Source organism: Channa argus, chromosome 13 (genome assembly GCF_033026475.1).
Source record: "Channa argus isolate prfri chromosome 13, Channa argus male v1.0, whole genome shotgun sequence".
In the NCBI taxonomy this organism is placed as follows: Eukaryota; Metazoa; Chordata; class Actinopteri; order Anabantiformes; family Channidae; genus Channa; species Channa argus.
In genome coordinates this window covers 19,945,238-19,968,744 of record NC_090209.1, presented here as the reverse complement: position 1 = coordinate 19,968,744, position 23,507 = coordinate 19,945,238, and the positions used below count along the sequence as shown (strand labels likewise).

General features: G+C 38.6%; 2 protein-coding genes across 5 annotated transcripts; both read right to left on the bottom strand.

Annotated features, from left to right (window-relative positions):
* Positions 1–114: 114 nt before the first annotated feature.
* On the bottom strand, positions 115–17,999 carry plekhm2 (pleckstrin homology domain containing, family M (with RUN domain) member 2). Of its 4 annotated transcripts, none has more exons than XM_067527185.1 (20): positions 17,404–17,999; positions 15,710–15,816; positions 15,364–15,473; positions 15,139–15,238; positions 14,852–14,939; positions 14,581–14,755; positions 12,721–12,780; positions 10,128–10,413; positions 9,239–10,030; positions 9,087–9,156; positions 8,458–8,548; positions 8,093–8,157; positions 7,678–7,766; positions 7,205–7,337; positions 6,593–6,822; positions 6,128–6,193; positions 5,267–5,426; positions 4,779–4,958; positions 4,376–4,492; positions 115–4,240 (listed from the first exon to the last, which is right to left on the bottom strand). In XM_067527185.1, the coding sequence occupies exons 1-20, from the start codon at positions 17,461–17,463 to the stop codon at positions 4,103–4,105; spliced, it is 3,117 nt and encodes a 1,038-aa protein (XP_067383286.1). In that variant the 5' UTR covers positions 17,464–17,999; the 3' UTR covers positions 115–4,102. The 4 variants fall into 4 exon arrangements, with proteins under 4 accessions (XP_067383286.1, XP_067383287.1, XP_067383289.1 ...); XM_067527186.1 differs by having other exon boundaries at positions 6,632–6,822; positions 17,404–17,998; XM_067527188.1 differs by lacking the exon at positions 12,721–12,780.
* Positions 18,000–18,938: 939 nt separating this feature from the next.
* ddost (dolichyl-diphosphooligosaccharide--protein glycosyltransferase subunit (non-catalytic)) lies at positions 18,939–23,359 on the bottom strand. The gene is made up of 11 exons (XM_067528151.1): positions 23,093–23,359; positions 22,169–22,279; positions 21,988–22,074; positions 21,791–21,894; positions 21,605–21,699; positions 21,243–21,336; positions 20,813–20,961; positions 20,223–20,370; positions 20,005–20,125; positions 19,770–19,871; positions 18,939–19,589 (listed from the first exon to the last, which is right to left on the bottom strand). The coding sequence occupies exons 1-11, from the start codon at positions 23,325–23,327 to the stop codon at positions 19,435–19,437; spliced, it is 1,401 nt and encodes a 466-aa protein (XP_067384252.1). The 5' UTR covers positions 23,328–23,359; the 3' UTR covers positions 18,939–19,434.
* Between the last annotated feature and the right edge of the window lie 148 nt (positions 23,360–23,507).

The following is a 23,507-nucleotide window of genomic DNA, read 5'->3' as shown; positions in this document are numbered from 1 at the left end:
ATGACTGTTCTTATGTTTTCAACATGCAGGGTTACACTGGCTTTACCTACAACAGAAATGTGAATGTAACAGTATCAATGCTTTAAAAATTAAACACCTGTATCACAACAGGAGTCGGGGTTTCATTTCAGTTTATTCAGTTATGCTGTCCAATCACAATGATTTTTTCTTTGTACATTCATTACCATTATGAAGAGTATAAAAGCTTCTGGACATGCACATCTTTGTGTGAATTTTTAGTCGGTTATATTCTATTAGTGCCCCATTTACAATACAATAAAATACCTAAACATAATACAACATGTATAAACAAAATCAAAAAAGGCGCCTTTTTCACAATGCACAACTGAAAAGTTATCCATCATTGGCCAGCAATGTCTCTCACTCAAAACACTGCTCAAAAAGACCAACTTTATATACACTTCATAGGCCACAACTCTTTTTTTTTTTTTTAAAAGCATAATCCAACAAACACTTCAAGTACATCCAACTACTGTAACTCATCTCTCTCTGGTCTAAAACTCCTATTTTGGAACAGACTGAATTATTAAAAGGGACATAAACCCATTTCCACAAATTCATATCACTTTGCAGCCTTCTCTCTGTGCGCAAAATAACTTCATAATGCTGCATGGAACCAAAATAGAAAAGAGGATTTAAAATGATTGAATCATAGACAAAAAAGCAGCAATTAAAATAAAAGCATGGTGACTTTTAAGGTTTTGAATCTGAAATACCCTTTTTCACCTGAGATTAGATTTTTTTGTTAAGAGCAGAGGATTGTTGAGACCCGGCACTTAGAAAAGCTTAAAGCACTGATTAATGCTGACATAATAGTGTGTGATATAAGTGTGACTGAGACGGATAACAACATTTTTTATAAATTTACATAATTAACATATCATTTACAGGATTTATCATCAGGAACACCTACTTGGTACCAATGTTTTGGTTAAAAAAAAAAACCCACTAGTTTTTCAGTACTGTAATTTGTATAATATAATATAATATAATATAATATAATATAAAGAACCATTATGTCTGTACTACGAGTATTAGGTTTGATACCCCGCCCATCACGGCATCGTTTTGACATGTCCACAGAAAAAACAAGGGCATACAGTTTAGTAAAAAAAGTTATGCATATTCAGCTGAAAAAGTTGTGTTAATATATAATAAATATTATCAGTGCAAAACTTGACGTTCCCTTTATGAAATGTTCTCTAACACTTTATGTCCTCCCTTTGCCTTTCTAACCTCCAACCTCTTTTGGTGTCCCCTAAGCAGCATTTGTATACTTTCAGGTATTATTTTAGCCCAATAATAAATGAGATAAATTCTCCAGGTAAATAACTTTATCCTTTAACATGTAAAATCAGCAGTCAGATCTTTAAAAAGACAGTCAACATTTAATGTTTGATGAGTGGCACTAGGTGAAACACTAAGGCTCTTCCAAGAAGTGTAAGACCAAGACAAGTAACTGAATGAGGCACTAGGAGACTTGGTCGAGAGCTATGCATGAATCCAACTGGGAGGCCACTGGAATCAAAGCCCACATCTCTAGTGAAGTGAAACCACTACTTACTTCTAGACATAAGGCAGCACACTTGGAGACAAACCAAATGAGTTTTGAAACAAAATGATGTGGTCTAATTAGACTAAAGTCAAATCCTGACTAAATTTCATTGATGGTTTGTGGGTATGTGTCTGCATCAGGGACTGGAGATCTTAAGCAAAGCCTCCTACCATCTGTCAAAGAGCTAAACATGAAAAGGCAGTCAATCTTTTAACAAGACAATGATTTAAAGCACAAAGCAAAGTCAGCTCAGTAAAACAAATAAGTTAAATATTTTACCATGGCCTTCCTAGACTGCAGATTTAAATATCTTGGAAAACCTGGGGATAGATTTGAAGAATTCTGTACACGCAGGACACCCAAGCAATCTAGTACACTTGGAACAATGATGTGATTAAAAATGGGGCATAATTACACCTGAAAGTACATAAACACTGTTCAGAGGGTAGCCAAAAAGATTTGAGGAGGTTAAGAAGGAAAAGGGAAAAAATACAAGGTTCTAAAGAACATTTCCTAAACGGGGACGTAAATGTTTGCAATGATATAATTCATTACTTTACTATAACTTTCTTGTTATAGTTTATACTATTTAAATCTTTTTGTTACTTCTGAATGAACATTTTTACTAGCTGAATGTGCATAAAATGGGTTGATGAAAAGATTTTTACTCTTTGCATCCTCTTCCTTTTGAAATGTCAAAGATTTGCACTCAATTGTAATGTAAAATGATTGTTTAAGCACAGTCAGATAAACTGTTCAGTGTAGGGAAACAAACAATTGGCCATTTTTCCCCAGTTAACTACAAGTTGTCAAAACGGCAACATTGTCATTGCTGGATAAGGGAAACCTTACACATTTACCTTGCAATGAGAGTTATGCACCGTTACAAACAAAGTAGTGATACTCTAAACAGTACTTATGTTAGACACATTGTAAGACATGCATTACTATCTACGGACTTCAATTATTACAAAAAGGCTACATTTTTCAGTTTTCAAGTCATTTATCCTGTCCAAGAAATGCTTTAATATTAGAGGATATAAATATGTTAATTATTAATCTGCTGATTCACTTGCTTGAAGCTGAAAGGCTATTTAAGAATTGTCTAACCTTAAACATAATCCTTTAGCACTAAATGAAGACCAATGTGGATCAGGAGGTTCTAATCTGGTGTATAGCACCTAATAGAGGAGCCAGATCGTATTGAAAATGACATTACCCCAACAATTACTTGTGTAAAATAAAAAGAATCCAAGACAACACATAACCGTCAGTCTGTCCTTAGTCAGACCATCCGTCAGTTGATATTTGCCCCCACTAAAGGGAAAATTACTTCGGCTAAAGCAGACATAAGAATGAATATCAATATAATGCCTGCAATCAGCTGAATAATTTAGTAACAATTGTTCCCACTTCCTTGAAAATGGAAATAAAACACCACATTAAAATCTTAACACCAAGCCACAACAGGTACCATAAACAAAACCTATCGGTAATAACACCGTGCAACTCTGCATGAAAGCCTCCACTCATCTCTACAGATTACAGAAAATGGCAAATCTGTTGAATTTCCTAGTAGTTATTTTCATGAGTGATGACAACACATTGGTAAAGTCAATTCCCACAGCCACGAGCGTGTCATGTAATAGTGCAAGTGATACTTCATACTGAGATCATTACTCTTTGGAGCTAATGTGCAATATGAGACTAATTCAGTGGATATGAATGAGAACAAGAACGGAAAAAAAAAATAGAAAGAAAATATACACAACAGCCAGTAACTATGTGTTGATACAGTATAACACTATATTTGCTTTAGAATTATATTATTACAGTTAGGGTTCAGTAACTTTGTAAACAAGCAGTGACTTATGTTCAGACAGACGTGGGAGGCTAATGATTGATATAGGGAAAAAACTTGGCAATATAGGAGAGTGTAAAGAGCTGCATATGGCTTTTCTGGTATACATCCCAAGAATCATCCAGATTAATATTTTAAAGAACTTATTAATATCTGAATGTTCAAGGAAGGTAACCATACCGAACACTTATCTTGTGCATTTTTCAGCTTCTTCTATCAAAACATTTTACACCATCTGACAACAAACTTTCCTTTCATTCTAATTTTTTTTTCTTTTAACACAAAGAAAAAAGTGGTAACTCATTGCCAGGCTCAAGCAAAATACTCTTACTCTGCACGAGGTTCATTAGTTTAATTTCATTTCAAGTGAGAATGTCTCACTGTAACATGATGTGCGATTTGCACTGCTACTAATGCATCTTTTTCTGATTGAAAATTGAAAACATTTTATCAGTGAATCAGATATGCGTCACAAGCTTACACCATATAGCAAGTTGATCTGTGGCTTTCAGTTTAGAATTTCAATGGACTTGAAATAATGCAAACTGTTAAATCCACTATTTGCTTTCGCACTTTACCATGGAACTATATTAGACTGTAACTGTCAGTCAGTCTCATTTTGTACCCACAGCTAAGTGTATGTGTGAATTATATGTGTGTGTCCGTCAGCACCAGGGTTCACGCTGGGCTCTGCCTCGTGCCAGACTGTCTGCTCTCTGCCAGGCGATCTTCATCAGGGCAAGGGCCTCACTGCAATGCTTCTGCACTGATGTATCACACACATCTCTGTGGGGAAGATCAACCTGTGAAAAGTGAGAGCACACACGAGGATTCCACCATTGAAAGCCTTGCCAGTAGCTGTTAGATTTGCAATCTTACATGCTAATATTCTGTGACATTAATATTATAATTGTCATCATTCTGCAACATCCTCCAACCTGGAAAATTGCTTTCCAAGCATTGTCAAGCACCTCCAGTAGTCGATCTCTCTCTTCACAGCAGCTAAAATATATGACCCACGGAGGAAGGAACTGGGCCCTATCTGTTGAAAACTCCTACCCACAAAACAGAGGGAGAAAGTATAGGGAAAAAAACTACGGTGAAGGCTGAATCCTAAACATCACATAGATTGAAACATACAGTACGACCACCAGATACAGATCTGTTCAGAAATCAATACGAAATCAATTGCCCAGGGTGATGACTGTCTTGCTCAATGACACACTGCTAGATGGGCTCCCAGCCAGAAGCTCTACACATTAAGTCACCACATCACATGGTATAGATTACTAATTAATACTAAGTATTAAACAAACATAAGGAGGAGCTGCAGGCACTCACAATGATGCAGTATTCCTTGTCGGTCTCCAGGCTGACATTGGTCACATCAGGAATATCAGCGCTGCCCAGGGAACGAAAGAAGCTTGTCTGACAGTCCTGATGGCAAGTTAGCAGCTTCCTGTCTGTCACCACCAGGCAACATGGGATACATGGGGTGGGGGCCACACCCTGGGGGATGACCTGGGGATAGGATGGTTGAATTATACCTTAAGTTTTAATGCTCCTGTACCTCCAGCACAGTACATGCCCACCGAGATTATTTGTCAAGGTGTGCAGTCACCAATCCAACTCGTGTTTGAGGAGCTTGAGTTAAATATAACGTACACAATGGGTGTTATTGTCATAAGAAAAAGTGCACAGTCTGTTCTATTCCAACATGCTTGAGTTTTATTTCATTTGATTAACCTTTACCTTGAGTTTGAGGTACATTTGCTCTACAAAAATACTCTCACAGCATAAGATATACGTAACATTAGAAAAATATTTACCCCTTTGGAGACAGATTGGCAGAGTAGCTGCATCCAGTCGGCCATATCCAGCTCATTGTTGGCACTGAGCTCAAGTGGGGGGCGATCTGCCAGGATGACTTGGAAGGCATGGGGACGCTCTGTTGTGTTTGACCGCCGGCAGCCTCCACAATGCTCTCCTCTGTAAAGGAATGAATGAAAGATTGGATGGATGGAAAGACAGATAGACAATTATTAATTCACAGGGAAATTAAAAGCCACACGCCTTTTAAACTGAAGAAATTCTGACATCTCCCAGTTAGTGAGTGTATGTGGACTTGCCAGTATACAATTGGCTCTGTCTGGAATACTGACTCTTAACTGTCATATAAAGGGGATAACTGGTTTCTGAAATCTGGCTTGAGGATTAAAGAAACCTGATTTCCCCAGGTAAATTACTGATGGAGAATGCAGATTTCTTTGCCATGTACACACCTAACAAGGTTTCTAATCGGCTTTCTTCAACTGCGCATAGGCTGCAGACAGGAACACGAAGCAAAGTGAAGAGTTGAATGAAAGGAGGGATCATTAATGGGGCAACGCCACCCCATTTTTACAACAAAGTCTGCCTAGTGTTTGAAAGAAAATGTAACTGACACAAAGTCCCACGTAGAAGTCTAAATAAGTCTCCCACTTTTATTGCTTCGTCATGTCTAGAGTTGGTCACAAACCCCCTGGACAATACACTGATCACAAAGTTGCTTCTAGGTCACGTGAGAATCTTGCATCGCAGCTGCCATGATTGGTGTGTAAGAGTGTGTGAATGGATGAATGTGAAAAAAAAAAAAGTGCTTTGAGTACCAATTAGGTAGGAAAGATAATTTTCAGCCAGCTGCAGCTTACCCCATAGTAACTGACAGCTGAGGTGTCACATCAGTTCTTTCTGCATACAGGTACAGAATCCCATTACTGCAGGAAAATTACATAGATTTTAGTTCATTAACATTTTTATCTTTTCATTTTTTTTTTTTTTTTTTTTAAACAGAAGCTTGACAGAAAACAGTTTCAGACATTTACTTCAAAATTACAAATACAAAATCAAGCTAGCCCGTAGATTTAATATTCCTGCACATTTTGCAGTGTTTTCTTAAGATAGGACTGACAGGGAACCTGTTGGCCTGCTATGCTCTACACACAAACAAAGCTTAGCATAGCAATAGCAGATGGTGAAAGGAGTGAAACGCTAAAGGAAACATATGCTCCAATATGTCTGGCATTTTTCACCAAAACAGAAGTGTTAGAATGGGGAAGGAGTACTATGGATATTGGTATTGTAGTCCAATGTAATTTACAAGAATATAAAATTACCTTTGAACTGGGGAACTGATGCACATGACCTGCTCATACCTGAGGACGAGGTAGCAGCTTTTCCACAACTCTTTGCCTAAATAGGTGGTTCCAGCGCGGTACTGCAGAGCCCCTTCCTTGGTGCTGGAAATTAAACCAGAGCTTGGTGGGCCTCCTTGTGGTGATAAAGTAATGTCCATAGGATCCTCCCAGTGGACCAGTGAATAAAACTTAATCGATACTTCAGATACCTGGAAAAACATAGAAACATTAATCATCCCCATTTGGGATAACTCAGCCAAAGACTATGACAATAGTAATCCAGTGACAATGACAGTACCAATAACACATTAGTATTTCTAAGTACATTAGTTAATATAATTTAACTCATAATATAAATTACTGTTAACCATTTTCAGTAGCACACTGCAGTATTTTTAAAAACTACCTACCTACCTTTCTAAAAACCTTTTCGTGTATTTATTAAAGATTTAATTTTTTAAAAATTACCAAAATGAAATACACCAACTATGAGTTTGATGAAAGTAATTTTACATGCATGTTGGCCTTCTCTCTAAAACCCTGATCTGTGATGGAGAGCTCCTATGTGTGTACAAGTCAACATTTATTTACATCACAATGAGACTCCTGGGAGACGAACTTAGTGAGCGCCAGCTTTTCCATGGTAGCGTCAGTGAGAACAGAGGGGTAAGGAGGCTCACGACAACCGTTCACCATGGCTGACTTGAGAACAGATAGGAACCACCTGCATTTAAGGAGAATGAACTGCATCAGGTCAGAAGCTGCAACAAGTATTGTGAGTATCGCATGTTCAGTATTGCCCCGTTAAGTCAATAGTGTAATGCAAAATTGCGTTCATACTGTATGTCTGTGCACTAAAACAGTAGGTGGGATTGTGCCAGAGTTTCCTATCTTGAATGTAAATGATGCACGTTTTATTGCAGGATTCCTGACACGTAAGGCTATAACCGCACAGATGCGTAGATTCAATTTTGTGTGCAGAGACGTGCAAAAGAAAATTTGGTGTAGAATAATGTTTATGTGGCATTTTGAGGGACAAGGCAGTATTAAAAATGTACACTCACAAAGTTAGTGAGGCATCAGCTGTGTCCAATAGGAATTTCCTTCGTCTGTTGGTACAAACGACTGTCACTGTCTGCTGGTCAAGGCCAACCTAGATGAAAAATAATATTACTGCCACTTTATTCAACAAAAAACTAGCAGTCACATCCTTCTTGAGTCTATAAGCTTCATAAATATCATGTAATTAACTCAGCTGTCTCCAAACACCAACACAACACTAAACTGGATAAGTGGTTTGGATAATGGGTGAATGGATGGATGGATGCTTTACATTCAGGAGTTTAAATTTATAGTTGGGGCAATGCAGTACTGCATAAAACATACAATGTCAATGTGTTGCAACATCAAGCTGCTGCCCTTTAAAAGTTAAAAGGAGAACAAGAAAAATGACAAACCCTTGTAGCAAAGGACACTTACTGAAATATAGTCCAGCTCGTTATAAGAAACAGCATCTTCTACTGTGTAGGGTTTCTCTGCTGCACCTGTGAAAAAAGATATTATTGATTTATTTTTTGCCAACTTCTTAATGAGATTTTCCTCCCATCCTGGAACACCATACATGTCTTACAGTATTAAAGTAGCAAAATTGTTACAAATTGACCGAGGATAAGAATTTGCCATTTTAGTCCCTGAATTTTAGGAATACAAGAGCTCATGTCTTATCTTCCATTTGTAAACACATATTGTGACAACTTTTGCCGTCAGTATATCCCAAATTTTCAGTTGGCCCAAACCTTTCCTACCAAAGAAAGCAAATAAATGCCTGGATTTCAGCCCCTTACCCTTCCTTAACAGGTAGATATAGCAGTCTGTCAACAGGAGGTATAGAGGTTGCAAATCCCCCTCCATATGGCCTGTACTCATCCTTAGCATCTGAAATCACAGATAAAGAAACTCAGTTGGAAACCTCCATATTCATTTGTTCACTAGTGATGGGTCCTGGCAACTAGTAAGGAGACTAGAAAAATGTTGCTACAAATACATAAGATAACGGACTATAGATTGCTTTGCGGATTTAGCACATTAGCAGTAGTTGGTTTTTAATCACTTATCACAAACTCAATACGTGTTTATTTAACAACACACAGAATAAATCTGCATTTTATGTTTTCACAGTTTGATTCAATGTCAAACAAAACAAAAAACTACTGCCTGAGTAGGAACAACAAAAATGCGTTTGGCAAACTGAGCCTTGCAACACTTCCACTGAGCAACAGTCAAACCACTTCTTGAGTGTCAAAACAAATTTAAATTTAAAACCAGAACCTAAAGATGGGCAAAGAGCACTTCTTTTCAAACCAGGCCTGCTTAAAGCTACTACTATTGAACTGCCTTATTGAAGTTTATTTTGGCATTTGATTGTTATAGAGTACAAATAATTGGTGTATAAAAGATATAAGTACTTTCTCACCTTAAAGAGTTGCTCCTCATTCTCTCTGAATACATGGATCATGAGAAGCAACAAATGATTGTTGTCCACTCTGAAAAATCCAATAAAAAGAACATTAGACACAGTAAACAACACTGAAACAGCAAACAACTGCTTTTCTATAAACTTCATACTTAAACTCTGCAGGGTGAGAACTTTCTGAAGGACTAAGCCTCTCTTCTTTTAGCTGTTGTTCTGCTTCTTTGGTAAATGTATTTTCATCGGTTTTGTCTCCTTGTAGGTCTTCAACCTCCTTCATGTTGGGTTCCTGTCCTGCTGATGTTTTTGTCTCGCTTTCATCTTCAAGGCAACCTGAAAGAGTCTGTGACTGGCTATGCTCTGTAGAGTCATTGCAGCCACCACCTGTGGGAGCAGAGCCCTGACTGTTGGAGGTAAAGCAGTGCAAGTCTGCAGGCATGGGAGAGGTCTCCAGGCAGTTGGGGGCTGTGGCCAGAGGGGAGACAAATACCTCTCTCTGGGAGGGGTCAGGGGGCTCACCCCCTGAATCCTCCCGAAAGGGCTGCTGTGCAGGAGGCTCTAGGCCCTGGTTACAGCTTTTGCCATTTTTATCCCCTTCGAGGGGCTCCCAGGCCTCCTCCCTATCCAAAGCCCCATTGAGCTGGTCCACAACATCACGAAGTGGTTGGCCAACACTGTCCATAGAGGTGTCTGTCATCTCTGGGAGCCTTAGTAGCCCTTCTTCATCTACTTCCTCCACAACGCCTGATCCCACCCTGCTTCTCCTTAACTCGCCTTCACCATCCAGCTGAATTATAGTGCAATTTAATGAATCCGCATCCTCTGAAGCCACAGGGCTGTTGTCCATCTCCATGTGCTCAGATGAAACAGAGTTATGAATGCTACTGCTGGAATCTGTGGAGCCCTTCCCACGTCGCTTCTTGGCTGGTTTCCTACGTCTGGCCATCCTGAAAGAACCCAGTGGTTAGCAGTATTCCCTCTGTTGTAAATACAAATTGATGTAGTCAGAATGTGAACTTATTACTGCAGCTGTGGCTACTGTACCTGATGACCTCTAGTTCATTGCTGGTGCTCTCTGTCTCATCTTCAGCGGTGGCGTTGTGGCAGCTTGCCACATGAACTGGGGTGACATCGGCTGAGGTGTTTGTGGTGTTGGTGTCAGAGTCCTCGTTGAAAGGGTTGTGTCTATATGTGGGGCTGTGTGGAGAAAGACGAGCTGCTGCCTTCACCTTCACACTTCTGGCAGAAGCGACCACCGAATCACTGATGACAGTTTGGGGGTCAGAACCACTGGATCGTGGGCAGCTAGCATGGTCAGTCAGGTCTCCTTCTACCATGACAAGCCACACAAAGACACAGAGTTGCAAAAATGCTAATACACCAGCTGCTCACATTGAATTAGTCAAAGAAATACACCCAATTTTTGGTATTGTCTCACTAATAAATTTAGTTTGAAATTTGGTATGTCTGTAGGATCCTCCCAGTGGAGGTATTTTGTTTTAACAAGTAAGCTTTACATTTATACTAGGGCTATCAATTAAAACCTTTAATCACAATTAACGGCAGACTGATCGTAGTTAATCACACATTAATCAGACATTTTATCTAGTCAGAATTTGCTGTAAAGGAACTTTATTTTAGTTTTAATACTAAATACTTGGCATAGGAGTGGACACGTGGAATGGAAGGTACTGCCTTGGTGAAGCTAATAAACAAACAACTGAGTGAAAAGTCATGAATATTTAATAATGAATAATTATTATTTTCTACAACAGCAAAGTCAAATATAATATCTCTGTTATCCTTATCTTAAAAACAGATTTGATATTCATCACTGGACAAGGTTTAAAATGATTATAGGAATCAGTCCCCATTACTCCGTGACTGTAGCTTAGTTGGTAAGGTGGTCATCCACGGACCACAGGGTCTGATTTAACATTTATTACTCACGGAGTCCTTCTTTTTCTTCATCTTATGTGGTTCACCGGTACAGCTGGTAGAGGGAGATGTGCAGTTTTAATATGGAGGCTGCTAATAGACACCACCAACTCAGTTATTAAGTTATGTGGCAAATCAGACTAGATCTACTCCGAGCCACATCTCACCTGTGCAGAGCTCGACAACAGGTCATCATAACTGAAGCTGCTCTAAGAGTCAGAAAAATTTGTGATGTTACTAAAAAATTGTGTTTGTGTGTTATTATCATGGTAACATTGACAGCCCTAATTTATAGATTTTTTTTTTTAATGGGTTTTCATCAGGATTAGAAATCTGCTTGTCTACGTGACAATTCACCAAAACTTTGTGTATTTCTACAGCATTGCACATAAATAAATGTTAGGGGCTGCAGTGTTCTTTGTAGGTCATTGTAAGAGGGTCAGAGAGACACAAAACACAAAGAAATCAAGTAGATTCTTAGGCAACAGCTTTCTTTGCAGTGGCACAGGTCTAGGTTAAACATTACTGTAGGGTTTGCATAGCATTGTTTGTAGAATGATTTTTTTATATGTATTTGATTTTATCCTGAGTGGACAGTTTAAACTATTTTATTTGACTGAGTTCCAAGAGATATCATTGAAAACTAATAATTTCTTTCATTCAGTGTCTACTAACTACTTTTATTAACAGTTATGTCTTATCTCAGTCAAGTTAAGGACAGAAGGTTCCAGAGTGGAAACTAGAATTTAAAGCTTATTCATTCCACAAGCCATTAAAAAAAAGCTTAATGATCCGGCATTAAAACATGTGTCATAACATTAAACTGTTTAGCTTGGATTTACTTTGCTTATAAATTCTCTTTACACTACAGTTGATTTGAACCTTGGCCTGTGCTACATATCACATAGGCACAGAGGACATTACAGTAAAAAAGACAAAACATAATGCACCAGACAAACAGAAACACACTGTACTGGACAGAGACTGGATGAGGTGAGTACCAGTTGCGTCAGGCATTTATCTTGTTGTGATAAATAATCAGGCCAAGTGAGCATTAAGATCATTCCCAAGATGAGCAACACATGCAGAACACAAGAGAGAACAGTCCCAAACCCACCCAACACTTCCCACGTGAATAAAACTTACCAGTCAATTAACTAGTTGTGCATAATGACACTGTATTAGTGTTTAATCTCTGTTTATTAACTTCACTTAGAACATTTTCATAAAAGCTTTACTAAATAAAATAGAGGTGTACTGGCTTATGTATTGCAAAATGTTTTTTAAACTCCACGATCTTTAAGTTTCTTTGATAAGTTTACTGACCAGTAAACTTTACTTTGATAATGGCCAACATACAGGTTTGTTTATAAAACAGTAAAATTAGCTACTGGTTTATATTCTACTGTTCACTGAATCCAGTTATTCAGAATCATAGCCATGTGCCAAACAACTTTAGATTCACAACCAAAACCCTTTCTACTGAATCCATTAGCAAAGATCCAGTTCTTGTCCTCCAATCAGCAGTGTTCGTGTCTGCTAGCCATTTCTTACATATGAAAATGTTTAGGTACTGACTACAATACCCAGCATACATAAAGTACAATGTTAAAATAGTGGGATGGCCATGCCAGAGAGGAGGGAGAGAAGAAAGGAGGGATGAAAGGGCAGAAAGGGAGGGGTTTGACCAATTTCCCACCTTCCCAATCTGCACTTGGCAGTGACTGCAACACGGGGAAGATGTCACCGAAATCATAATCTAAAAAAAGGAGGGATAACATTCAACATTAGAGAGATGGATTGGAGACAGAAGAGAAAGAAAGATAAAGGCGGAGAAACAGAAAAAAATATTATACATGTGGTATACAAACAACTAAAATAATGGGGAAAACAGACAAATGGGAACTAAAACTGCGGAACTGACTCAGTCTAGTGAAGAGTTATGAGGAAAGCATTCACTGAATGCTGCAATTACCCAAAAGGGAAAATTCTGTAATCATCAGCTTCTGCACACCAAGTGATCCGTTTGATAAAATGCACTTTGGAATCAGTGAGTCACAATCCAACCTTTGTTTCGACATGGCATTAGAATGACAATACTGTATGAATTTGTACAACTGCGTGGGGGTCTGCCCCAGCAACAGCCCCAGATTACATCATAAACCCTAAAATAAAAGCCAAAAAAAGCTCCCTACATAGAAGCAACTTCAATGTGTAAACACCCATTTCACTTTGCAACAGCACAATAATTAACTATTCAGACCCCCTTCACTTTTTTGGGGGAGGGTTTGTTAGGTGTCCGATACTACAATTGTTCAAATTCAATCTTTTCTCTCAGTAATCTACGCTCACCCCATAATGAAAAAGTGAAAACAGAAATTCAGACATGTCTTTAAATTTATTAAGAAGGTAAAAACTGAAATAATACATTGGCACAGGTATTCTGTGCCTTTGCAACAACATTTGGAAATTTAGCTCAGATGCCTCCCATTTCTTATGACTATTGCTGAGATGTTTCTATACCTTTTTTGTAGTCTATCTGTGGTAAATTAAACTGATTGGACATGATCTATAGCTTTATGGCTTTATGGCAGAATGGCTAGATAGAAGCCTCCCTCAGTCCAAACACTTATAGCCTGTTTATAGCCTGTATAAGCCTGTTTATAGTTTGCAAGAGCACCTGAAGGGCTCTCAGACTGTGAGGAACAAGTTTCTCTGGTCTGATGAACCAAGATTGAACTCTTTAGCCTAAATTCTAAATGTTATGTCTGGAGAAAACCAGGTACTGCTCATCACCTGCAGAATGGTGGTGGCTGCAACATGCTGTGGGGTTTTTTTCAGCAGAAGGTAGTGGGAGACTGGTCAGGGTTGAGGGAAAGCTGAATGGAGTAAAGTACAGAGAAATCCTTAATGAGACCTGTTCCACAGCACTCAGGACCTCAGACTGGCTCAAACGTTCACCTTCCAACATGATAACAATCCTAAGCACACAGCCAAGACAACACAGGAGAGGCTTAAGGACAACTCTTTGAATGTCTAGAGTAGCCCATCCAGAGCTCGGACTTGAACCCTATTGAATATCTCTGAAGAGACCTGAAAACGGCCATTCTCCAACCGTTCCCACCCAGCCTGACTGAGCTTGAGAAAATTTGCAGAAACCAACCAATCCAAGCTTGCCAAGCTTTAGGCTGTAATTGCTGCAAAAGATGCTTCAACAAACTAAAGAAGTACATGTGATATTTCAGTTTCTTCTTTCTAATTTAAATACATTTCTAAACTTCTGTTTTTACTTTGTCATTATGGGGTACTGAGTGTAAAATATTGAGAAAACAAAAGAATTTAAACAACTGTAGTATCAGGCTGCAACTAAAAAAGTGAAGGGGGTGTGAATACTAACACTAAATATTTGAATGGTAGCAACAGTGATTGTCCAATCTCAATTAAGAGGCAGTATTAATGCGAACAGCTTTCAAACCAGTTAGTCCGTATATGCCTCTGCTAATATTGTGCAACAGGGGAGCAAACTGAGTAGAAAGGGAAAATGGAACAAACACCTTACCTTCACTAGAGGGGGCAATGGCACTGTCGTCCCACTCCAAGTTGGTGGATGTGAGGGAGGTGAAGGAGTGAAGTGACAAGCTGTCTGAACTGGGCAACCTTTCCTCAAAGTCCAGCAGGTTCTGGGGTTTGTAGTATTCTGGCATGTAGGGGGCCACATCCAGATAGGGCACATCCTGAACCGGTAAAACGCAACAGAAATGGTACTGATACGCTACTAACGTCTAACAGCTGAATTTCTATTGACTTTGGAATAAAGTATATATGCTAACCAGCTCCAGATCAAAGCGAATAAACTCCAGGCCAGAAACCAGAGTTAGGAAGAGTGTGAGGTGGTCATGGCTGCAGACTAGTGCATTTCTAGGAAAGATAGAAAGTAGTTAATGTACTGTGAGCTACATTTATTTTGAAATAAAAACATGTATTATTTACTGTAAAAGTGAAAACTATTCATGGCAGGCACTAAAACGTCAACTCATTTCACAGCATTTTCTTAAATGTCTTAAATTAAATCTTCCTTCTACTAGGTAATCTAGATCAGGATAAGAGGTTGACTTACTTGAAATAATACTTTTGCAGTAATCCTTGGTTCTCCTGGAAGAGGCGCAGGTAGCTTTCTAAAGAGCTCTCACTCAATGCTAGGTATAACCACGCACGACCTAAATGGAGACGAGGGAGGGAGGAGAGGAGCAGTACAGAGCAGAGAAGAGGAAAGGAGAGTTATTTTTCCTGCTTTAATTTCCAACTATTGTACTGTGTTTGACTTGTGAGAGAGATGCCTCACTTCGACCAAGGTTTGTTGCTATATGCTGAAGTTCATCTATCTGGCGGACAGCTTCTCTCCTAGTGAAGTGAAGGACAAGGACCCAGTAGCCCGAGGAGATGTCTTGCAGCCTGCACATAGAAAACAGTTGCTAGAAATACCAAGCCAAAAGTGGGATTGGGGTGAGGCAAAATTTACACAGAAACCTAACAGTAATATTCAGTATCCACAAACCGTGATCAATTATTTGCTGAGACTACTTGCATCTAAACACTGTCAAAACTCCCCTAAAAGCACGTAGGATTTATTAAAGTAAATTGTACAACTCTATCTCCAGTGTGCAATTTACATTCAGTAAGACCCTTACCCATACAGCAGAGCATGGTCAAGGTGTTCACAGAGGCGCTGCAGGACCCGGTCATGATTACGGATGGCTGGAGTCTCATCTTCACAAGCAGCAAAGTAACTCTGCAACTGTAGAGAGATACGAGTTCTCTGTTTTGTTGAAGGACATTAGTCCAATCTTAGTAACAACATTGTTACTACTTCTCTTGCAAACAATAGATTGTGTGCCTCGAATCATAACTGGCTGGTTTTACTTGCATGGATCCACAAGGGAATGGATTTATTATTTGCCTTGCATTATGAAATTGTTTCAACTGTCCAACAAGCCAGGCAAGTTTGTTTTAGCTATAATAAATTGCTAGCCTGATATGGAAGTCATTCAATAGTTTTATCCTCTGGATATCAGTACACTGAATGCAGGGGAATTCTATTAAGTTTTAGACATAGTCCCAAAGATTTAGGGCAGTGCAACAGGATGATGATCATACATTACAACATACAGATTACTTAAGTAATTTAAGTTTAGACATCAAACAATTCTGACCTAAAAATCCCCCAAACGTATGCATGTTATTGCTGCGATTCCAGTGTGTGGTTGCTCTTTGTCTTGCAGTTTCACTGATAAAGACCAAAGTAAATGTAAGAATAACATGAAAACAAGCAGCAGGAAATTGGCTGCAGCACAGTTCATAAGGATGTGCCGTGTCGCATTTCTTTAAACAATGAAACCATCTTATTGGACTGGACCAATTAGAAAAAATTTGCTAACATGTGCAAACATTTCTAATAGCACATATATATAAACACATTTTTAGAGACAGATGATGCTAAATGTGTGTCATACTGGTTCACTTTTCAACAGTGATATGGAAAACTTGCTTAAAACAGATCTAATCCATTGTATTTAAACCATGAACCATCACCAACCTAAGCATAAGTTGGTTTTGCTTTGAGGTTGTTTTGGTTGAGCTGTGAGGTCTCACTCAAAGAAATCGAACCTAACATCCTTGAACATCCTCTAGGTCTGTTTGCAATGTTTGTCTAAGGTCAGTGCCATATCTTCCCTTGTAAACATGAGACATACAATTTCATAATGAATTAAAAGTAAGTAAGACACAGTAATGGGATCCCTGCTTTGAAAACACTGGGTTTCCCTAATGCTGCCAATGAATAATAACTGAGAATGACACAGATAAGAAAAACAATAAAATCTATAACATATAACAAAACGTATAACATGCAGGAAGAGGATTTGTTTTAAGGTTTAAGCATACTTTCACAATGGAAGCCAAAAACTCTAAGGTTTTTCATAACCTAAACGGAAATTAGGAGCAATTATCTATTGATTGACCCTTATGTTTCAAATATGTGTCGTGGTATGAAGGCAGGTGTGTTTACACTACAACATATGCCGCAGTGAGCGAACAACAGAGGCTTGTCACCACTATTGTTCATTGTAAGAAAGAGAAACTTAAATATGACAGCTGTAAAACACAGAAGGGTATAAAGAAGGTTTGTAGGGAATAGTTTAACGTAATATGTTCATTAAAGGCAAGGCCCTTCCCTGACAGGGAGCTGGTAATAGCCATCTACTTCAAAGTTGTTCTCTGGCAAATAAAACATGACCTAACGTTAGTTAGCTATATTAGTTCAGGCATGTGAGAATACTTCAGTGCTGTTACAACTGAGTCTGAAGAACAACCGATCAGCGCTCACCTTTTTGACGGACAGAGAGATGTTTTCCAGTATGCGATCCTTTACTTTTAGTTGATCCATCACTGGTCTGTTGGCAGCTTGCAGCAGGCTGTCAGCTGACTCTGGGAGTACGGTTCTTGTTTTGCTATGCTAACGCGCTCCGCTTTAGCTAGCCTTAGCTAACATTCTCTTACTCTCCCCAGTACAGTGGATTCGCTACCAAACTAGAGATAGGACTGCGGCTGTTAGTTGTAAACAGTGTATTTGTCTATGACGCGAATTCCTAATCGATATATAACTGTCAAGCAAGCAACGTGATAACGTTATGTCTAAATACCTCGGTCACCGGATCCAGTCAAGCCAAGAAATGTTTGGCTAGCTTGGCTGTAGGTGGACTTCTTAAACGCTACTCAGCCTCAAGGGGTGGCTAGCGAGTCTATTCCTGGATAAGTTTTAGCAACGATTTATTTGTCATATTCTTCCCCCACAGGTTAGTTATCGTAAAAAGGTTTACATCAGATACTATTATACCTGCCGGCGAATGGGCCGGTCAATTACTTATTATTTAAAAGTTTTCCGAAATCAGAAGGACTTCTCCGAGTGAAAACCTCCAGCCCGGTGTGATCAAAGTTACGTCACTGAAATAACGTTACGCGTTATACGTTAAATGCCCGCGATGAAAAGGTATCTGATCAGCTTCATTTACTCAGGTGAAGGTGTTAAGTATTTCCAGTTTCAGAGGTGGCAGAACCAAACCAAATCAAACCAAAACACACACACAAAAAAAACAGCGACTCACTTAAAAATCTTTACTCAAACCGAAACATATGCTAAAAGAAAAATGATTAAAAATAATGATCCTCTCTTACTTTTGGGGCCTTGGTATGTCACAAAAACACCACACCTGGTAAAGAGTGAAACTGATTGTAAACACTTAGTACGTCAATATTTATTAGATAATTATTTTTAGTGTCGAGAATCTATACTTGCCAAGTAATTAAACATAAATAAATGTATTTAAGCAAGCCTTTCCTTCTAAATTGGAGTGAATAAAAGTAACTAAAATGCAAATATTTGAGTAAGGTAACTAAAATTATAATGTTGTACCTGAAATAAATTTATGCTACTTCATACTTGTATGAAATATTTAATGTACATTCAACAAATGTACAAATGTTTCTGTATCAATAATTGTTAATTTATTGAGGGGTTGCAAACTTTTTCACTGATATAATTTGCATTATTTTTTATAATGTCACTTTACTATTTTGAGTTGTTTGCATCACCTACATACCATTTCAACATCAAAACTTAACCCCAAATCTATTGGTTATCTCATAAAAAACTGTAAGCACACCGGTTAACAGCATGATGGATAAGCTTATGGCCACTGAACAATACTAAAGACATCACAGTTCTAATTTAAGCTATGCACAGCTTACTTTTTTGGAAAGCAGCACTATGACTGATGATTTTAATGATTGAGGGTCCATGCAAACAGAATTTAATGCATTGCATAAATTACATGTAATGTTAAGAAAGGACAGTGATGTCTGTTTAGTGGAATGTCAGCATTTTATTGTAAAGATGACTTCACCCTTTAGGGAACACACCGAAAATCTTATCAAAAACAAATGAACTGTTGGCATAATTCAGTTCATATAGTTACCACAATAATATTTTTTGATTGAGATAATAAGGGTCAAACTTTTATGTGCATTTCTTTCCTGGCCCAAAGCAAGTGCTCTCCTTTTATCAAATGTAAAGCAACTTCATACAACAACACTGACAACATAAACAAGACATTGAGAGATTTCAAAGTAGAAAACGAAAAATCCACTGCACTCCAGTTATAGTCGTTACCCCTTTTTGCCTCCACACCCCGATTAGCTGAGTGCCCCAATAACTGACCAGAAACAGTATTTTTACAGAGGACTGCAGTCAAAGTCCCTTTGTGAAGATTCAAGCCAGCAAGATGTTCAGCTTCAAATCTTTGCACCACATGTTCAATCATCTTATCTTGTTTTCCCCTCACCCCTTGTTTCTTTGCATTTAGTCTGATTTCTCCTTTTCTTTCATGTGCAGGAAGACTATGCTGAAGACAAAAAGTCCTGACATCATAGAGAAGACGCTGGCGTAGTATGGGAAGGCTGAGGGAATGAAGCGCTCATACTGAGTGTGCTGCAGAGGACGCACTGACACCTGTGGTTAAAAAACAAAACAAAACAAAACATTGTCACATAAGTTACTTTTTTTCCCCTCATGCCCATAAATATCAATCCATATTTTTATGCTTGTCATTTGTTACTTTACATGCATGGAGATTTCGCAGTATTCTGGTTTGGATATGCCCAGGTGTAGTGAACCATCTAGATAACTTGCCTGAGTGGTGGAGTACAGATGTGTGTATCCCAGTCGGTTGTAGTCCACCTTGAATTGGAAAACTCCATACACATCAGGCAACTTGAACTGGACACTGTATTTGCCTCCTTATAGAAATTAAAACATTTATGGTAGTTATAGTTGATGACAGTGAAGTAGCTCAACCCCCCCCCCAAATCATATGTTTAGGTATTAAGAGTAATTAATTAATATAGGTGTTCCTGAAACACAGCTACCTACCATTTTTCTTAAGGTAAGTCCTAACGAAGGGGTCAATCCTCACAAACTCAAGCTGAATATCATCTCCGTCAAAGGGGACCCAGCGGCCCTCAGACAACATCTCAATGACAATGCTGTACTCCTGCAAGATAAAGTACAAATATACTGTTTGGCATTAAGGTGCAAAACAAATATCTACAGGGTTGTGACTATTTACATAAGTCCTATTTTAAACTCACCACAAGGTCAGTAATAGTGTATGCTGCAGGAGGGGTTGTCTCTCCCACAGGATGATGGGTAACTGCTCCCACCCTGAGGACTCCGGCCTCTTTGAACACCCAACGAGACAGAGCCTCAGCCAGCTCCTTGTTCCCTGTCTGCTCATACCTAATACAGTCCACAACAAGGAGGGGATGGCTTAAAATGCAGTAATCTTGACTGTACTAAATTATTAGGAAATTTTATTTTTTCCACAATGTCAATAACGTGATAGGACACAGCTGGATTACAGATTGCACAGTACAATTGGTCATTGTTAAATGTGGATATGAGTAAATGTCAACTCCTTCCTCCTTTGTTTCTGTTTGGGCACTTTCTATTTGAACTTTAAACGGTCAAAATTAACAAGACAAATTAAACAAAAAGCTGACAACAGCAAATCCTCAAGATCAAAGAATGCATTGTTGTTAATATAGTTTCACAATTGCTTAATACCATTTGCACGTGGTCGTAAGACTGTGTAAAGACTTGCAGACAACTGCAATATAATGTAATAATCAATAATGTAAGAGACAGTTAGAACAGGTATGTGTTGAAAAGAGAGGCCCACCTCTGGGACCCGGGGGTGGCCTTTTGAATGGCTGAGTTGAAGAAAGCATCACTGAAGAAGTCAAGAGAGCCACTGAATACCACTCTGGCATTGTTTCTGGCCTGAAGGCCAGCGATCAGCAGGGTGTTCTTGCCAACAGCATGGGGATACTTAAGAAGTAAAAAAGTAGCTATTAGTTTAAAATAAAGTAAATATGTTATCTAGGGCTTTTTGAGATTCCAACTAGACTCTTGAATTTATTAAGTTGATCTGCAGATAAGGATAATACAGTACAATGCATGATTCAGGTAATTTCCCACTTCCTTATCTTGTGAAGTAATGTCAAAGACAGGACATATTTCAATTAATATAATTTAAGGTAGAAAAATATCTGTAATAACTTGTTCTAAAGTCATCAATGGACCTTATGAGGATATGTTAGTGATGTTACCTGAGAGATGGGCCTGTCAGGGAAAAAGGAGTAAGAAGTGGAAGAGCCAGTAAGGATATCCAGTACAAGAGGGTTGTCTGGGTCTGCCACCATGCTGGAAGAAGGAGACGTGACATGATTAGAAAATATTTATATGGTTTGTATTTAGCACAACTCATCTTGTAACATTACCAAATGGATGCAAAGATAAATGGCATCTCTTACTCCAAAAGTCTCTGATACAGCCAAGTACATGCTCAAAGTAACAATTGGGTCAATAGTTCAAATCTAAGGCAAACAACTATCAGCATAATACAAAAACTGAATGTGTCAAAGAGGGGACCATAGCTTCTCCTATTTTATTTGCATTAACTTGTACTTACCCAACCCCCTTGAATAAAACAGGTTTGTTGGTGGGTTTGCCAACAATGGTGGGAGCCTTCAGCAGATTCCCTGGGTCAGCAACAATCAGGGTATGCTAGAAATGAGAAATATGACTTATAAATACCAATGTAAAAAGTTTAAAAAAATGGAGTGTTTGCTTTTGTCATTAACTGTCTTCTCTTTACCTCTCCAGGATCAGACACATCATAGTTGTGGTGGTCGATGACAGCAGTTTTCTCCTCATCAAACTCAATACCACACTCACTGCCCAGCTCCCTCAGAGGGTCACCTGTGTAACAGGAGAATAGCATGATTTATGAACATAATTCAGTATTTTAGCCTGTATGTATGTTGGAGCAAAAGCTGTTTGTGACCAACATACCAATATCTGAACTGGCAGCAACCAGAACATTGCCTCCACCATCAATGAAGGATGTAATAGTCTCCACATTAATATTTCCTCCAAAGTCTGCATATGGCAAAAAAGAGTGATATTTACAGATTGCTTTAACAAGAAAATCAGGCAGAAAATAATTAAAACTCATTCTGAATTAAGAACTCACCCTCAACTGATGGTGAAAAGATGATTAAATGGTCATACAAAAACTGGCCATATTTGATCAGAGATAGGGAGGGATCATCAGCTGTCTTGAATGTAATGTCAAAGCCACGATCTGAAAAAAGAAATACATTATCACATATTTGTACTGCACTTTTGCAGTAACTTGAACAAACTGGCCATGCACTGCATTAAGGGTCCAAAGGATTATGGACCTCAGTACTACAACTTCCAACAGCCAGTTCACAAGCCCTAATACCATAGATAGGAAAAGTGTACATTAGTGTGTCACATGAAGTCAGTAAGTATTAAAAAAAAATTAATCAGTTTGTAAATTCCAAGATGGAACAGTGGACCATCTCTAGAAAGCAGTGTACCTGCTCGCAGATCAATAAGAGAGGCAGAAATGCAAGGGCAGGTTTGTTTACAGTAACGTTATCTTATATTAATAAATGAATTATTGCATTACTGTTTAAACTTAAAATTAACATCATGTTAAGAGCAATATTTATAACAAAATTAAGTTACTGTAATGTAGCTTCTATTAACGACATTGGCTACAAGTGAATCTTTGCTACATTCATATGAGAATAGGAAAATAGAATTCAATAATTTACTTTTTGATGTACTGTACGTAAATGCGATGTCAGTTAACATAGTAAAGTACTTTTATAATCATTCCTTCGGAAAATTCTTTAAATTACAAGAAGCTTGAATGAAGTTTTGCGACACAGCGAACATACTATAGCTAAGCTAACGTTAGCAGTCTTACCGTGTTGCGTGAAGTTAATATCTAGTTACGTTACAAGCTCAAGTCTCAAATGCCCTACATTCCTCGTCGGCGACAGGTTTGCAACAAAGATGTATAGCAGTGCCGGCTGAGAAAATTGTGAAGTAAAAAAAAAAAAAGCACAAATCTTGGACTGACCTGCCAGACTGCGGAAGAACATTGAATGGGTGTCTCTGATGTTGAGGTTGTCCAGCAGAACCAACGTCTTACCATCAGCCAGGGCACAATGCAACATGGAGGCTAACGACAGAAATAAAAGCACATTATTGCCCAAAAGTCTAAACTTCCTTTGGGTCATAATTCCGGTTGTTTTTTTGGACGATGACACAGAAAACGACCGGCTAGTCTGCATGACTGCTGTCAACGCCGCCATTTTGCTGCAGAAGTCGGCGTCAGCGTTAGCACTCGAGCTTAACTTTGACCCCGACATCCAGCCAATCACGGAGGATCAGGAGTCATCCCAGTATCCACCAATAGGATGAGAGATTCGTTATAAACTTGACAATCGGATAGAGTACAATTCAAGGAATGAACCTCTAGAAATCATCAGTTG